The sequence below is a fragment of the Ictidomys tridecemlineatus genome, chromosome 3 (genome assembly GCF_052094955.1).
Source record: "Ictidomys tridecemlineatus isolate mIctTri1 chromosome 3, mIctTri1.hap1, whole genome shotgun sequence".
Lineage (NCBI taxonomy): Eukaryota > Metazoa > Chordata > Mammalia > Rodentia > Sciuridae > Ictidomys > Ictidomys tridecemlineatus.
In genome coordinates, this window is record NC_135479.1 from 69445139 (window position 1) to 69463449 (window position 18311).

Genomic DNA, 18311 nt, shown 5'->3' on the forward strand with positions numbered 1-18311 from the left:
TTTTGGAACCCAGTATTGCAGTGGGAGACTTGATACATTTCCTTTTAGAAATTGGCTTTTCGATCCTAAATATACTTTCAATTTGTCATTTGTTACCTATTCAAAGTTTGTCATTCCCCATTCTTTAATTTGGAGAGTTTCAATGGCAAATAACCTCAGGAGTCTTTTTTCACTTCTCTTAGCTATCAAATGAGCAACACAGTCCTGGAATTTTTCTAATGGTGTCTACTATACACTAGTTTTCTATATTCTTAGCTGTCCTGCTTAGTAATCTATTTTAGTAATTTCAACTCATTATTACCTATCACATTTTCTATGTGGCATTTTCCAGACAATTCTTATTTGTCCTAGATGGGGATCTAATCCCCAACGATTTTTTAGGTGTGAGTCTGACATAAAATATTTTTCTCTTCCCTCCACAGTGAAAAATGTTTCTGTTATACTTGAATTTGAGAAAGAAAGGTTCTTACTCTTGGTTTCATACTATCCTGTGTACTTTAAGACAATTTCATATGACTTTGTTTTCTCTTCTTATATAGTTCTCATTACTTAGGAATGTTGTTATTTTTTCCTGTACTTAATGGAAATAAAACTTTAATCATGATAATTCCTCTGAGTTGTTTCTGTTCATCTTGCTGTTTCTCCTCTGTTTTCTTCATTACCCTCCAAATCATTGGGCCTTCTTCCCCTACTAGTGCCATGTCCTCAATACTCATCCACTTATGAGCCTTTGAGTTTTACTCTAGTCTCCATCCTATAGAAAGTGATCTCTGAGAGTATTAATGGTTCCTGAATCACTTGATCCAGTGAACATTTTTGTGGTCCTTGACTTCTTTTGCTGTTTCATACTGAGCCCAGAAAATAGAAATGATCTTTTGCTTAGACTGCTATTATCAATACCTATTAATTCTTTTTACTTTGTCTCTAATTTTCTAATATCCCAAAACTTTTAAAATACTCTTGAAAGTTCATAGCCCACTAAATATAGGGACTGTAACATAGACTTAGTGGTAGAAAAACAATGTGTTTGGGTTTTATCTTCACCACTTATTCTCTTAAGAGACCTTGGACAAAAACACCTATGAACTAACTTCAGCTTTACCTTTTGTGGATGATAAACATGCCTTTTCTTTTATTTTGTTGTAGTTTTGCCAGTTTTGTTAGAGCAAATAGAAAATAATATGGGAAAACATATTATGTGAACTCTAAAATTCGATGGCTTCTTTGCATTCCCCTAGTAATTGTTTCCATTTATTTCTACTGTAAGGAAGAGTTGGTGTTTCTGTAACTACTGGCTAGACATTTCCATCTAGATTTCCCAGTTTGTTACTGATACCACCATCTTCCAAGTCATTCAGATGTACAAATACTTTGGCCCTTCCTTTTTTTGTTTGTTCGTTTGTTTGTTTAACCCTTCAGTTACAATATATTGCTAAACTTATGCATTCTGTCTGCAACCCTTCCTTTTCATTACCATTTGATACTACCCTAGATTATGACCTAAATTAATTTATGTGGTCTTCTAACCAGCCTCCATCTTTTCTTCCCTTTTTTCCTGTATAGCAGTATTGGTCATTCTCCAAAAATAATAGTGCTGGTCATATTCTCCCAAAATAATAGTTTTGGTCATGTTGTTTTACTCTTTCTGCTTCCTGTAGAATGAAATCTAAAGTTTTTACTTATATCTACTACTGTATGGTCTAAATATACCATACTGTCTCCCACTAGTCTACTTTACACATACCCTCTAACCTGATGACCGAATTGACATTCACTTAACAAATCCTTGATTTCATGCCTAAACTGTTTACTGGTCTTTATTCTCAGTCTCTGCTTATCAGAATCTTATCTGCTTTGTAAAGCTTAGCTTAAATGGCATATACATTAAACTCTAAGCCCGGAGCAATATTTTTCTCTATTCTTTGTACCTCTGTCTCTGTTAGAATTTAACAGAATCTAGGGCTGGGGTTGTGGCTCAGAGGTAGAGTGCTTGCCTAGCATCCGCTGGGCACTGGGTTTGATCTTCCGCACCACATAAAAAAATAAAATATGGGTATTGTGTCCACCTACAACTAAAATATATATATATATATATATATATATATATATATATATATATATATATATAAAGAATTTAACAGGATCTGGTTGTGAGTACTATGTTTTGCTTATTCTGTCTCAAGGATTTAACACACTGCTTATGTGCATTGTCTGTCATTTAGATTAATTGTGTTTTTCTAGTTTGATTTTTTTCCCCAATAGGTTTATGCTAAAACTATAGATGGGCAACAGACTATTATGGCATGTATCGAAAGACACCAGTTTCAGCCTAAAAACTTCTGGTAAGAAATAGATATTCTCTTTTGTTTGCATATAATTATTTTGTAGAGAAATCAGCAATTTTTATCTATTTTGAGAATTTTTTTTTTTGCTGCAAACTGCACAGCAGTTAATTCAGATACCAGACCAGGTGATAAGGAGATGGAGACAAGACAAATAGAGAAAAAGCTGGGCCCCCATGGTTCTCCATCCCCTGATGAGGGATGGACAACCCAGAGCCAGTTCAGCATGTTTATTATATAGGTTTTAACCTCAAAAGGATTCGTTGTAAGAAAGTTTCTTAAAGATAAACAGAACCAAAGTGGAGGGTATAAACACCCCAATTAGAACTATCAGCTTGTGCTCATAATTCTCCACCTGTGGACAACTGTCATTAGAACCCAAGGTTAAGAACTGATAAGTCCCTGGCTAGCATGGAATTTCCCTTTGAACAAGGGATCACCACAGCAGCTGGACAGTTTCAAATCTAGGCCTTTGCACAGAGAGTTCCCAGGAGGGACAGCTCAAGGATTATATAATTCATTCGCTGCTCCCAACATTTATTAATTTTTCATACATCCTAGTCCTTTTTATTTTTGAGACAGGATTTCACTAGGTTGCTGAGGGTCTTGCTACATTCCTGAGGCTAGCCTTGAACTTCTGATCCTCCTGCCTCAGCAGGGTAAATTTTTTTACTTACAAGATTTTAGTTCTACATGTATGAATTTAGACATTATTTAGATTCCCTCCAATTCTAATTTGTTTTGGTTTTTTTGTTTTGTTTTGTTTTCTACCCAATATGTGAGATTGAACCAAGGGGTGCTTTACCCCTGAGCTACATCCCTAGTTCTTGTTATTATTATTTTTTTTTTTAAATTTTGAGACAGGGTCTCTCAAAGATGCTGAGGCTGGTCTTGAATTTGCAGTCCTTCTGTCTTGTGAGTCACTGAAATTACAGGAATGTGTCACCATACCCAGCTCAAATCCTAAGATTCTATAGCCATATCTTTTTAAAAACTACTTTTATATTGAGTGAGAACAAATGATTAATATAAAGTGCCCAGTTGAAATTATTGAGTTTTACTTGGGTAAGGGTTAGTAATATTTGAGTTGATTATGTAACTCAGCAGCCTGTCCATTTTCAGAAGAGCCTACCATGAACAGAATGGGCATGGTTCACTTCAAAGCAAACTAAGGAAAAGTGGAAATCCAGATAATTTAGTAAACGTTTATGGTCAGGCCACTTGGTTCCAGACTTAGGTTTGAGTATGCCTTGGGTTTATCAAATTGGGAATGAATGGCCCCTCCTCCACAACCCCTCAAAAAAATTTTTCAACTTTTTGGCCTCAGAGGTAAATCACCTCTTTCTTGTGCCTACTGCTAATTCTGCAGCACTGTATGTGTATGTTTTAATAGGAATGGTCGTTGGAGATCAGAGTGGAAGTTCACTATTACACCACCTACAGCCCAGGTGGTTGGAGTACTCAGGATTCAGGTAAGATTCCAACATGTTCATTGATCATGGTAAAAAAAAGTTTACATTTTTTGTTTGGGAGTATGACTCAGTGCTTGCCTAATATGCATAAGACCCTGGGTTCAATCTCCAGCACTGCCAAAATAAATAAAACTTCACATTTTAAAATAAACATGCAAGTTGGTCTTTGTTGTAGAATTAAAATAAGTACTAAATTATATGCAGATGCAAAGAGAGGTGGATGGAAGTGAGTAGAAATAAAAGCCTTCCTGGGGAGGTAGTTAAACAGAGATCTATTTTGGGTTGATAAAGATAATTATGTAGAGAATACTGTTTGTTGGTTGTTTTTTTTTATGTGGTGCTGAGGAGCGAACTCACTGCCTCACACGAGTGAGGCAAGCTCTCTATTGCTGAGCCACAACCCCAGCCCTGTTTTATACTTGTGTGTGTGTTTGGAGGGGGGTGCTGGGGATTGAACCCAGGGTCTTATACATGCAAGGCAAGCACTCTACCAACTAAGCTATATCCCCAGCCCTATACATATACAATTTTTAATATAGAATGCCTGTTCACACTTTGGGAGAAGGCTTACTTTATTTTTATTATCTTTTAAAAGTCACAATGAAAATTATTTTAAAGAGACATTAAGATATTTAGGCCTAGCAAGACACAGTGGCACATACCTGTAATCCCAGTGGCTCAGGAGACTGAGATAGGAGGATCTAGAGTTCAAAGCCAGCCTCAGAAAAATGAAGGATCTAAGAAATTTAGTGATTTATTTTATTAGAGACAGGGTCTTGCTGAGTTTCTTAAGGCCTGGCTAAATTGCTGAGTCTGACTTTGAACTCAAGATCCTTCTGCCTCACATTCCAGAGATTACAAACATGTGCCACTGCATCTGGCCTATGTCACACTTATTTTTATACTGTAATTCCCCATCAAATATTTGGTTTTCAGTGATTTTCTTTTAACTCCCAATTAGGTTTTTCCTGCCAGTCAGATCTATGTACCTCCTGCATATTGATGATATTTGTATGGCCTTGTCTCACATATTAAGGATTCATTAAAACTCCTTGGTTTTCAAAAAAACTAATTTTCCATGCTTTTTATTATTTTTACTATTTCTAAAGTAGGATCTTATTTATCTTTGTAGTCATAATGTCTGTCCCAGTGCCTGGAATCGAAAACACAAATGTTTTTTGTTGTTTTTGTTTTTGTTTGTTTTTAAATATTTTTTTAGTTGTTCATGGCCTTTATTTTCTTTATTTTTATGTGGTGCTAAGGATTGAACTCAGTGCCTCATGCATGCTAAGTGAGCATGCTACCACTGAGCCACAGCCCCACACAAATGTTTTTTGAACTTAAATTTTATCTGGTAAGGAAAGAGGTTTTGTTTCTTTTTCCTTTTGTACAAGATTGAACTCAGGTTCACTTTACCAATGAACTATATCCAGCCCTTTTTATTTTTTGAGACAAGGTCTCATTAAGTTGCTAATACTGGCCTCAAATTTTCCATCCTCTTGCATTAGCCTCTCAAGTCACTGGGATTACAGGCATGCACCATCAAGCCCAAAGAATTCTTAAACTGGGCTGTGTTTGTGGCTCAGCAGTAGAGCACTTGCCTAGCATGAGTGAGGCCCTGGGTTCGATCCCCAGCACCACATAAAAATAAATAAAATAATGATATTTTGTCCAACTATAACTAAAAAATAAATATTAAAAAAAGAATTCTTAAACTTAAATATTCTATGAATTGTATTTTAATACCACTATGAATTATCATTGATTGTGTTAATTATTCAAAATTGCTAAACATGGATTGTCAACTTAAAAGATAGCTTAAATCATGAATCTGTGCATTAAGTAATAGGATTCTATATGAACTAAACATAAACATAAACTTTATCAGATACTTCATCACACAGGTTCACTATTATGAAGACGGCAATGTTCAGTTGGTTAGTCATAAAGATGTACAAGATTTAGTAACTGTTTCGGTAGGTATACAATATTTAATGTCTTTTTCACTTTTGTCTTTTTTACTTTAAAATATTTTGTTTTGATCTGGAGTGCAATCTATCCATTATTTGTTTTTATTTTGTTTGTTTGTTTAGTTATATATGACAATAGAATGTATTTTGACTTATACGTACTTGGAGTATAACTTCCCATTCTTGTGGTTGTACATGATATGGAGTTACACTGGTTATGTATTCATATATGAACATAGGAAAGTTATGTCCGATTTATTCTACTATCTTTCCCATTCTTAACTCTCCTCCCTTCCCCCTATTACCAGCCCACTCCCTCTTCCAATTCAGTGAACCTCTGCCGCGCCCCCCCTGCCCCCCGTTGTGAGTCAGCATCCACATATCAGAACACTTGGCCTTTCATTTTGTGGTATTGGCTTATCTCACTTAGTATGATAGTCTCCAGTTCCATCCATTTACTGGCAAATACCATAATTTCATTCTTCTTTATGGCTGAGTATTATTCCATTATGTATATGTACTGTGTTTTCTTTATCCATTCATTTGTTCAAGTGCACCTAGGTTGATTCCATAGCTTAGTTATTGTGAATTGAACTGCCATGAACATTGATGTGGCCATGTCACTCTAGTATGCTGATTTTAAGTCCTCTGGAACATTGCCGAGGAGTGGTATAACTGGGTCAAATGATGATTCCATTCCAAGTTTTCTGAGGAATCCCCCATACTGCTTTCCAGAGTGGTTGTACCAATTTGCAGTCCCAACAGCAATGTATGAGTATACCTTCTCCCCCACTAGGGACTGAACCCAGGAGGAGCACTTAACCACTGAATCATATCCCCACCCCATCTCCCTTTTTTTTTTTTTTTTGAGATACCATCTCGAAAAGTTGCTTAGGGCCTTGGTGAGTCTGGCCTCAAACTTGTGATCCTTCTGCCTCTGCCTTCCAGGTTGCTGGGATCATAGGCATGCACTACCATATCTAGCAACATAGAAACATTTTTTTTTTTGTGAGTGATAACTAACTTTCCAAAGAAAAAGAAAAAAAAGTAAATAGAATAACATTAATTTATGTCTTCACAAATTGTGTAATATCTTCCTTAATAAAAGCCAGCTGGAGGGCTGGGGATGTGGCTCAAGTGGCAGCACGCTCACCTGGCATGCGTGTGGCTCGGGTTCGATCCTCAGCACCTCATACCAAGAAAGATGTTGTGTCTGCCGAGAACTAAAAAAAAAAATAAATAAATAAATATTAAAAATTCTCTCTCTCCCTCTCTCACTCTCTCTTTAAAAAAAAAAAAGACAGCTGGATTCTCATATCAGCTTCATACAGTCTGTAACCCTCACAGTGGTAAAGTCACTGCACATCATGAAGTTTCTATGAAACTGTATTGTAGAAGCATGAGAGTAAGAGTGGAAAAAGCAGGGCTGGGGCTGTGGCTCAGTAGTAGAGCATTTGCCTAGAATGTGTGAGGCACCAGGTTTAATCCCTGGCACCACATACAATAAACAAATAAAATAAAAGTATTGTGTCCATCTACAACTAAAAGAAATATTTTTAAAAAAAGAGTGGAAAAGGCAGACATGGAGCTGGAATGTAACTCAGTGGCAGAGCACTTGCTTAGCGAGCAAAGGTCCTGGGGTGAGGCCCTGAGGGCATTATTCATTTCATCTTTTTAAAAATATTTATTTTAGTTGTAGTTGGACACAACACATTTATTCCACTTATTTATTTTTATGTGGTGCTGTGGATCGAACCCAGGATCTTGCGTGTATGAGTCGAGGTCTCTACTGCTGAGCTACAACCCCACCCCTGTTCATGTCATCTTAAAGCAAAAATATTTTTTCAGGGCATTAAGATTTAAAGACACAGTGATGATCTCTTCAGACCATACTGTGATAGACTGGAAAGTGCATGGGGTTTGTTTGTCTGGTTTTAATTTGTGTGAAGACCTGGATTCAGATTCTATTTTCATCATTCAAAAGCTGTATAATTTTGATCATATAATTTTAGAGGATTCTATTTTTGTCTGCAGAATGAAGGTGATGAAAATAAACTATTTATTTCACAGGATAATTCTAAGAATCAAAGGAGGTAATATGCATTGGAACGCTTGGTAAACTAGGAATTATCATACCAGAGTTAGTTAATATGGATCAACTTTTCAGCATCTTTTTACTTAGTGCTTGCTTGTTTGTTGCGATACTAGAGATTGAACCCACGGATTTGCTCTATCATTGAACTATTATCTCCAGCCCCTTGTATTTATTTTCAAAATTTCTATTTTGAGGCAGGGTTTTGCTAAGCTGCCAATGCTGGCCTTGTAGTTTTCATCCTTTTGCCTTAGCCTCTGGAGTTGCCACTGTATCCAGCACAAATGATTTTTTAAATATATAAGCACTGCTTGCTTCAGTGGCACACACCTATAATCCCAGCAACTCTAGAATCTAGAGGCAAGAGAATTGCAAGCTCAAGGCCAGCCTTAATAACTTAGTGAAACCATGTCTAAAAATTCAGAATAAGGTCTGTGCTCAGTGGCAGAGCACCCCTTTTGCTTTACTCATCCAATAAACAAGGAAACAAATAATTCATTCATTTTTTTCTTCCTCTTTCTCCATTAGAATGAAGTTCAAACTGCCAAGGAGTTTATTCAAATCATAGAGCGTGCAGAAAATGAATATCAGGTAAGAAGACTTGGAACTAATTTTTCTAGATCCTAGTGCCATATTTTTCTGTTAATATATTTGTTAGACCTTTCTCTCTTTTAACTCGAATGCCTATGCTGTTGAGTCAGACCCTTTAATCTGGCATTCTGCTTGAAATTAAGGTTTCAAGTTTGGAAGAGACCACAGCTCTAGTTTAAACAATATAGATGATCTTGTTGGCTCACTTCAGAAATTGAAGAGGAGCTCACTAGAAAATATATAATCTATCCTGTCTAACTCTTGTAATGTAAGTGTGTCCTTTGACTAATGAGTTACTTTCCTTTTCACAACCAACCCATTTCTGTTCAAGTAACTAACCTTCGATTATCTGTTGCAGACTGCAATTAGTGAAAACTACCAAACAATGTCAGACACCACATTCAAGGCCTTGCGCCGGCAGCATCCAGTTACCCACACCAAAATTGACTGGAACAAGATACTCAGCTACAAGATTGGCAAAGAAATGCAGAATGCTTAAAGGCTGACTGTAGGATTCTTCAGTATGTAGAAAGAAAAGGATTCAACATGTGGTCATATGATAAATAAGTGTTTTTTAAACAAGAGTGATATTTTGCTAGGGCTTTCAAAGTTAACAGATTTTTTTAGCCTCATGAAATACTGTTGAACCTATAGCATTGACTTCATCTTTTTGTGTTCTCTGCCTTGTATTTTTCTGTTATCACTATATCTACTTGTAAATCTTTTTTTTTTTCCTTTTTGTTAATTCTGCTACAATTTGTGTTGAAGAAAGATTCATCTATTCTGGGGTCATTTTACTCTTTAGAAAATTTTTCTAGCCATGAAGTCCTGTTACTGATTTAGACAGATAATATGCTTAGTACTTTCACCCTGTGCTCCAAAGCACTTCTGGTACTTCAGTGCTTTTTACTGACCCACCAACAGCCGAGGAGGCTCTGCTACAAATCATAGCTAAATGGAAGACACATTCATCCTTCTCCCTCTGAAAGCTTTGATCATCATTTATAGCATCTCATAACTATAGTTTTCAAAAGTTTGCATTGAGGATTTCCAGGTCCATTTTGGGGGGCAAAGGAAGTTTTCTGGAAATTCCATGACAGCCAGCTTCTCTGGGGGGCACTCATTTTTAAATCCAAAGACTTGAACCACATTCCCTGCACATGGAATATGTTTGCTTTCTTCATTCCCTCATTGTCTTCTTCCCACTTAGTACCATTGTAGTTATAGACATCTGCATTTTTAGAAGAGTTTTATTCATGTATTATTTTTCTAAGTATACAAGAACTACGGACATACTGTGGATGTAGTAGAGTATAAAACTTGAAAATGCAGATGCTGAAGGAATAATACATATCTTGTGCTTTAACACTTTGTGGCAGGTTTATACTATAAGCAAATGAATCAACTCTGTAAATCACAAAACCTTAAACGTAACTTACAGGCAGTATCTTTCTACTGTATTTATTTAAGGGAATACTAGTGTTTTCTAAGTAGGATATAAAATTTGTTCCAAATTACTATTCCTCAGTCCTGCCTGCCAAGAAACAAAGTGTAACTGTGATATAGCAACCTTTTCCAGGTATATTGGCAGGTATGTATGTGATCTCAGAATACACAGGTGACATAGATATGATAAGACAACTGGTAATGGTAGATTCATTTACATTGTTTACAATTCTATGACCAGGCCTTAAGGGAAGGTGAGTTTTTTAAAACCAAGTAGTATCTTCCTACCTGTCTCCAAATATATATCAAATAAGAAGGGTATTTGTGCTTCAGCTTTTTCTTTGCTCAGTAATACAGTCAAGCAAGAGTTTGTTTCCAAGTGAATACTGTGTAAGCATTTTTGTTTATTTCAAATATAATATATTTGTATTATTTGTCATTCATACTATCCATCCATACAAAACTATCTTCTGTATCAGGTATTTCAATAGAAATATACCCATTTTGTTCTAAAAGTATCTGAGCCTCTCTCCTTTTTGATGCATTTCTTCAACCTTTCTTCTCAAGGTAAGAAATTCAATGTATTTGATCTTGTATTTTAACTTTCTATTAGTTTCTTCTGGGATATGTTTTTCTTCTGTCCAACTTCCTCTTTTGATATAGGAATAATTTGTTCCTTTTTATCTCTGTAGTAAAGTTTATGATTAGGTTAATCTGACCATGAACTCTGGTGTACATTTTGGGTGCTTTGTTCACCTGGATCTGTTCAGTGATCAGAGAATCTTCACCTAAAGTTTAACATTACTTTCTGCATTTTGGGGACACTGGGGTGGGGGGTTCCAGAGATTGAACTCAGGAGCACTCAACCACTGAGCCACATCCCCAGCCATATTTTTATTTTATTTAGAGACAGGGCCTCACTGAGTTGCTTAGGGCTTCATTAAGTTGTTGAGGCTGGCTTTGAACTCAGCAATCCTCCTGACTCAGCCTCACAAGCTGCTGTGATTACGGGTGTGCACCACTGGACCCAGCTACTTTCTGCATCTCTGAGCATATCAACAAAAGTTCATTCTGTTTAGGCCACCAACCCTGTGTCCAGCCCCACTGTTTGGCCTGAGCACACCTACCAACTCCACTGTAATACCAGAATATCTTTAAAGTGACAACTTTCAGATACTTGTTGGCTTTTTGGATAGTCATATCCTTGATGGTTTGAGCAGTTTAATGGTATTCTTAAAGTGAATATGCAGATTTCAATCTCTTGGATGATTTTGTAGGGTTTTCTAGGTCAGCTGAGTAAGGAATCATTCTTACAGATCACTTCAGGCTGCTTGCAAGAAGAGCCCTACTTTCAACTATGCAGTAAATATCAAAGACTCGGAAAGACAGCTTTTTTTATTGTTGTTGTTGTTGGTGTGTGTGTGTGTGTGTGTGTGTGTGTGTGTGTGTGTTAGCAAAGTAGGAACCACTCTCCACCCAAAAGCTACCAGCAAGTCAAAGGTTTTGTTGATTTATATTAATGCCCAAAAGAAAAAGTTATCTTCTCTACCCATTATAGATGGCAGTCACTAGGCTGGAAGTAGAAATTAAAGAATTCCTGCACCTGGAATTTGGGTAATATTTCACATTGCCTTAACTTTAAATGCTGCTTTCCTCTCCTCCAAGTCTGGCTTAGCTACTGATGACCTGTGGAAAAGGCTTTTTATCCTGTTTCCCAACAGAGAACCAGAGGGAGTTTCTTCACCTTCCACCTAAAGTCAGTTTAATTTCCACCTTTTTGAGGGACATTTAATGTATTCCATTATTGTAATGCAAACAGTTTCAAACATTTTTACATTTAACTTGATAAACCTTGTCAGCCTATCCCAAACTATCTTATTCATTTCTTTATTCCAGAAAGACTGTACAAGTTGAAATCTCAGGCTATCTAAAACTTTTAGTTGCTTGTGTAAATGCTAGGAAATCAACCCCCCTTGGCATCTCTGGCAGAGACCCCTGACTTTCTTAAACTTCTTCAGCAGAATAATTGCTTAAATTGTGCCTGTTTTAGCACACATTGATGAAATCACCCTATGGTATCCTGGGCCAAAGGCTACCCATAAAGGAGTTTCCTATGAGGCCTCACATCTATATCTGGGTTTGAAATGACACTGCTGAAGACTATTTGTTTCATCTGAGCCTTCGTGTTTGTCTCTATTGTTTGCCTAGTTCTAGTGCCAGTTCTATTTTATAATCAACCAAAGCTCTAGATGCTAGACTCATCTAAGTTCATGAGATAACTTGGCAAACCTTGACACATTCTAAATTCAGAAAAGACCAATTTATACATCTGAATGCCAATTTATTAATTTAAAGTTCTATATAGAACTACCAAGTTGAAGCCAGGCATGGTGGTGCATGCCTGTAATCCTAGCAGCTCAGGAGGATCGAGAGTTCAAAGCCAGCCTCAGCAAAAGTGAGGCTCTAGACAACTGAGTGAGACCCTGTCTCTGAACAAAATACAAAATAGGGCTGGGAATGTGGCTCAGTGGTAAAGTGGCCCTGAGTTTAATCCCTGGAACCAAAAAAGAAAAAAAGAACTACCAAGTGAATCACACATTCATAACCACCTTCAAGTTGTTCGGCAACCTACCCTGAGGAAAGTCAAAGAAAGTTTGGGGGGCTTGGTTTGTGGCTTAGCAGTAGAGCGCTCACCTAGCACATGTGAGACTCTGAGTTCAATCCTCAGCACCACATAAAAATAAAGATATCATGTACACCTACAACTAAAAAAATATTTTAAAAAAAGTATTCTGTTGCTGGGTGCAGTGGTACATGCTTGTAATCTCAGCAATTTAGTAAGAACCGGTCAAAAAAAAAAAAAAAAAAAAGAACTGCGTATGTAGCTCACTAGTAAAACTCCCTTGGGTTCAATCCACAGGACCAAAGATAAAAGTATTCTGTTATGTATACGGATATACAGGTGATTCTCATTATTCAGAGTAGTTATATTTTATAATGTCTGTGGACATGGAATGGGTAAATACTATGACTTGTGCCTGAATAAAGCTAATCTAAGGAATTTTCACTGGAAAGCCTTCCTGTGCTTAGGAACACTAAACAGCATTAAGCAATATCCTTTGGGGCCATTTTAAGCAGCAAAAAACACAAAGTGGCAAAAGAGCACCAAATGGTCCATGAAAAGTACAACTTTTTAATAATATGAGGGCTAAAACAAGGCCAAAAAGGACACTTTTTATAATATGAGAGCTAAAACTAGGCAGAACATCAGAGTGCTGTGCCTCATTTGGGAACGTGTGTACTGGGAACTTGCCAACTTTCCACTGCTCTACCTGTCCATTGCAAGATGATGTGAGCCAGGCTGGGTTCCACATAAATTTTACTAAATACATGAACTTGTAAATGCAGGATCCTGGAACAATGAGGCTCAAATGTTGTAGCTTCTCCTTTGGTCTGTGGTAGACTGACCAATTTCAGTATTTTAGGTTTAACAGCTATTTCTAGTTGCCTTAGGGAGTATAGTTTGAACAAGATTGGAGAACATTGAAATTCTGAATTATACAACCCAACTAACAATTCAATTAATGAAAAAAACAAAGCTTCTACCTGCAAAGTAGTGTTATTGGGAGATTTACTCCATTAGTAATGTTCGCCAATGTTAACTTTCAAACTGCCTTCAGTGCTATTTGGACTCACTAAAATGAACTTTAACTACTTCGAAGTGCAAATAGATTTAAGGAAGGCTCTGCAGAAGCTGGATATTAAAGGTGAAAACTTAATGAAAGAAGCAGTCTGGGTTTTTCCATGTGTTGGGTTTTTATATTGATCTGAAAACTTCCCACCTCAGTATTATGTATTTGTGGCAGTTATTGAGGTTTCTCTATCATTGGCTTATTCAATGTAAATGATATTACAATGAACCTGGGATCCTCCAACTGATAGTGCCCTCAGTGCTCTGTGCATGCTCCAAAATTGAAAAAGTCCTTTAATCTGGTGACACCCAGTTTTAGTTTGTTTTTGTTTTTTTAGTTGTAGATGGACACAATACCTTTATTTTATTTTTATGTGTAATTAAATGCCCAAATATGTGGCTCAAGAGTAAGAATCACCAGCCTTTAATGAATGAAGCCTGTGTGGTGCCAGGGATGAAACCCAGTGCCTCAAACATGCTAGGCAAGTGCTCTACCACTGAGCCACAACCCCAGCCCCCAGTTTTAGTTTTAGGAAGGTAATATTTGACCCTAAAGGAGGCCACTTAGTTTGTGGGAGGGGTTTCCCTTCACCTGAAGTAGAGTGATCTGTGTTCTAACAAAAACTATTCTAGACATCTAGAGCCCCCTGTGTGAAAATAACAATTACAATTCCACCTGAAGTAGACTTTCCAGATGAAATTGATTTTTAAAAAGTTCCACTGTAACAAAGCCACATAGTAACAAAATTTTTACCCATTTTAACTACAAGACAATTGTTTTAAGGACATCCAGAAGATAGGTTTGCCCAGAGAAAGAAGGTTATGTGTTCAAAAATAATGGAGACTTAGATTTGCTGGTCAGAATTGAGCAAGACCTTGGGTTTGGGTATGGTAGATGGTAGGTTAGGTTTTTGAGATGGTAAGCAAGAGCAATTTTTTGTTCACCATCTTTACTCCTCTGGGGCTTCATCGGGTAGTTGGGGGAGGGGAAAAAAGGGTAAAATCTTTTGGCTGTGTTTTCCCCTGCTTAATCTTCCCCATCCTTGTAGCTTTGATTCTCACTGACATTGCATTCCCTGTTGCTAAAGCCTGTTATTTCTTATTCCTGGCTTTCCTATACTGTTGGCCTGGAAGAAGGTACAAGGTTAGCCCAGCTGGAGAATGACTTCGGTTCTGGACATTTCCTCACACTAGGTTAGATTGTGTGGCCTCCTATGGAGAACTACTTGAGAAAAACACAAGCTGTGATGTATTTGGAACTTCTTTATGGTGTATTTGTATATTTGATATAATTTTTTATATACTTATCTTTATCCCATCCTACTGTGGGTTTCTGTTATTTCTTTCTGGAGGATAAACATGCAAAAGGCTTGTTATATTTGTTTTGGTGGTAGCTCCACCCCTTTATTCGTCTAAACAGTTTCTCTTCCTGGTACTCATGCTGTTGCTGTTAATCATTTATTGCCTAACATAACAGTACCTTGCTCTCAGGGACCTAATTTTATTTTGATGACTGGGGCAACCCTTACTTAAATACTACTAACAATTAAAGAGCAATACAGACTGGAGTGTAATTAAGTGCCCAAATATGTGGCTCAAGGGTAAGAATCACCAGCCTTTCAACATAATGAAGCCTGTGCGGTGAAGAAAATGACTGTTCGTCCTGGCAGAACCCCTTGTCCCTCTCTCCCACATATACACACCTTTATCTCAGGGACTTCTAGTTCTTTTACCCCAAACTTCTTTGACTCATGCCTTCCTCCCTGCATCTGAGCCCCACAGGGAATATGGGGGGGGAGGGCGTGACCGCCTGCTTGGCTGGCTTGCTGGTTTATGTCTCTGCCAGTCTCTGGGAGGTGCTGGATGAGCTGCCCTAGTCCAACTGCAGCTGACCCAAAGCACTTCTGCTTTTCAATAAGTCCTGAGGATGTGGAGGGTGGAAGTAGCCTCCAGTGCTAGGGAGTATCCCTAGCAGAGGTTCAGAGGTCCTCCTGGGCTGTTTGGGGGCCCTTGGTGATGGCCACATTCAGATACTGGCTGGAAGCCAGGGGAGGGAGCTTGGGGTAAGGGGAGGGCCCTGTGGGAGGGGTCAGACTCCTTAGGAAAGAGTTAATGCGAAGAGGGGGAGGGGATAAGACAAAGAGACCAAAGGGTAGGGAAAAAACTGCGGAGGGAAGCCTGGTAGGGGAAAGGGAGCTTGCAGGAGCAGGAGGTCAGAGGTAAGGAGCTTCCCCCTTCTGCACCCTCATCACAGGGCCGCCAACTTCCAGCCGCGGTGGCGACTTTCAGTTTCATTTCCACGGACCCTCCTGCCTGGGCAGCAACTGCCACTGCGATGCCCTATATGTTCAGCTGCGGGCAGCTCCGGGAGACGGGCCAGTGCTTCCTAGTCGTTCGAGGACTGGACATGGAGACAGATCGCAAGCAGCTGCGAACCATTTATAACCCCGACTTCAAGATCAAGTAAGGGCCTACGCACCCCCGGCGGAATCCTGGGCCCTGCCTACTTCTGCTGCCTCCTGCCACTCCCCTCGCACTTCTCACTTTAGTGCAACCAAACTTTATGTGATACTAATCATCACTCCCTATTACTGAGGTCTTTTATGTGCCAGGTGCTGGGTTAAGTGGCTTGCTACAATCTTGGGTGAGGATCACAGCAACCTTTAAAAGAGGCATGCCTTGCCATTCCCATTTCATAACGGAGGGAAGCTAGGCTCCCAGAGTGCAGTAACGGCCCAGGTAGCGAGGTCACACCCCCTCACCTTGACTCACTGTGCCCTCCCTCTTTTTCCTGGGTAGTGTCCATTCATCTTTGGGAGACCTGTCCCCTCCCCTAGGCTGCCCTGGGAAACTCAGAGGCTGCACTGTGGTCACACACTGGAATCTCTGGGTTCAGTCTGAGTGCCTCTCAAGGCAAATCTGGCCTATGTCACCAAGACTCGGGTCAGGTTCTTCCAACTGGACCGCTGGACTGACTCGCGGCTCCCAGAAAAGAGGAGAATGAAGCTGAGCTCAGATATCAGCAAGCACCACAAGTCACTGCTAGCCAAGAACTTTTATGACAGGTGTGTGTCCATGTGTGTGTGTGTGTTTCTTGGTGCACACACACTTGCTTGTGAGGGGTGCTCAGGGCATGGGGGAAGGGGCTGTCTAACAAAGAAAAGAGTAGTTTGCTCAGGTTGTGGGGAGGCCTCTTCCTTAAGGAATGGGGGAAGCATTTGGGGGGCTTGGCTGCGGGTGGGAGCATGGCTGGCACTCTCCCCAGGGCATCCCCCAGCCCAGGCCCCTCCTGTCCTGGCCCCTACCCTTGACTCCCACTCTCTCCAGGGCTGAGTATCTTCACCGGAAGCATGGGGTGGATGTGGAAGTCCGGGGCCCCATGAAGCATGAGATGAGCAGCTCCTTATCTGCCGGGATTTGAACCACAAGGAGGTGCTGACCCTGAGGCTCCAGAACAGAGGAAACAAACCTGCTGCTTTCAGTCACCTCTTCCCTCTCTGCTGGACACCCCAGTTTGCCTTCTACTATGGTGACCAGAAGCTGCCCTGCCTGCTGGGCCCCGTTGAGTAGCTTTCCAAAGGGAAGAACTCTGGTAGGCAAGGCTTGTCCTAGCAGGGCTGCAGCACAGCTGCGGGCAGCTCCGGGAGCACACACTGTGGCTGTCCAGTGGTCTCCTCTCGGGATGGGTCCGGCTGGGGGAGTGTCGGGGTCAGCATGTTGGTGGGAGGGTCCCTGCCTTCACTCCCCACTCCCATTCACTCAGCCTTCTTCCTGCAGGTGAATGCTATGAGTTGCATGTGCAATTTAAGACCAGCTTTGTGGGCTACTTCCCAGCCACGATGCTCTGGGAGCTGCTGGGAACTGGGGAGTGGTAAAGTGCCCCTGGGTTCAATTTCTGGTACCCCAAAACAAAAACTATATATATATATATATATATATATATATATATATATATATATATATATATATATATATATATATATATATATATAAAATATAAATTAATCTGGAAGCCTGCATACCCCCCAAAATTAACATTGGCTGTCTCAGGATGGTAAAAATGTTATTATAATTTTTTGCCAGATTCTTTTTTAATAATGAAAATGTATTATAAATAATATTTTTTAAATATTCCAAGTATTGGGCTTTCCAAAATTGGTCCAGCCATGGACCGAGCAGCCACATGAGCTAGTGAGCTCCATGTCCTTGGGCAGAGGCTGCTGACCACCCTTTGGCAATGGCATCACAGGGGTCCTTGTGCATCCTCCATGGAGGGGCATTCCCAGAGTCTTGAAGGTGACAAGTTCAATGCTTATGAAAGCTTTTCCCCCCACTTCTGCAGTGCTAAAGGCTATGACTTGAAGCTAAGTATGGAACTGAGGACCTACTACCTACCCCCACGCCTCAGGCAGCTGCTCCCCATCCTTCTTCAGGGAACAAGTATCTTCACTGCCTCAAAGGAGATTTCTGAGATCAAGTAAGTACCTCCCCTCGGTACCCGACTCCTGTCTTCTCTCTCCCTGCTGGCCTCTGCCTGTTGCTTTGGATGTCTGTCCAGCCTCCCAGGCTCTATTTGTTCACCCTTGCTGAGCATGCCCACTTGCCAGGTGCTGTTCCAAATGGGCCTTGATCAGTGAGCACTGATCATTTCTTTTATTTTATCTTGTACATTCCATTTTCTGGTGAGTGCTTTGAAGAACTCAAGTA

The 18311-nt window shown here is 39.5% G+C and overlaps 1 protein-coding gene across 2 annotated transcripts; it reads left to right on the forward strand.

Annotated features, from left to right (window-relative positions):
* The first annotated feature begins 2154 nt into the window (after nucleotides 1-2154).
* Nucleotides 2155-10290, forward strand: LOC144376220 (F-actin-capping protein subunit alpha-1-like). 2 transcript variants are annotated; one of them, XM_078043087.1, is made up of 5 exons: nucleotides 2155-2342; nucleotides 3736-3814; nucleotides 5719-5790; nucleotides 8405-8467; nucleotides 8826-10290. In XM_078043087.1, the coding sequence occupies exons 1-5, from the start codon at nucleotides 2299-2301 to the stop codon at nucleotides 8964-8966; spliced, it is 399 nt and encodes a 132-aa protein (XP_077899213.1). In that variant the 5' UTR covers nucleotides 2155-2298; the 3' UTR covers nucleotides 8967-10290. The 2 variants fall into 2 exon arrangements, with proteins under 2 accessions (XP_077899213.1, XP_077899215.1); XM_078043089.1 differs by lacking the exon at nucleotides 5719-5790 and having other exon boundaries at nucleotides 2161-2342.
* The last annotated feature ends 8021 nt before the right edge of the window (nucleotides 10291-18311 follow it).

Bases quoted from the DNA above. Each gene is read 5' to 3' on its own strand.
- LOC144376220 (XM_078043087.1), top strand. From the start codon at position 2,299: ATGGCATGTATCGAAAGACACCAGTTTCAGCCTAAAAACTTCTG. The intron at 3,815-5,718 runs GTAAGATTCCAA...TTCATCACACAG, and splicing joins TTGGAGTACTCAGGATTCAG to GTTCACTATTATGAAGACGG. The intron at 8,468-8,825 runs GTAAGAAGACTT...TATCTGTTGCAG, and splicing joins GTGCAGAAAATGAATATCAG to ACTGCAATTAGTGAAAACTA.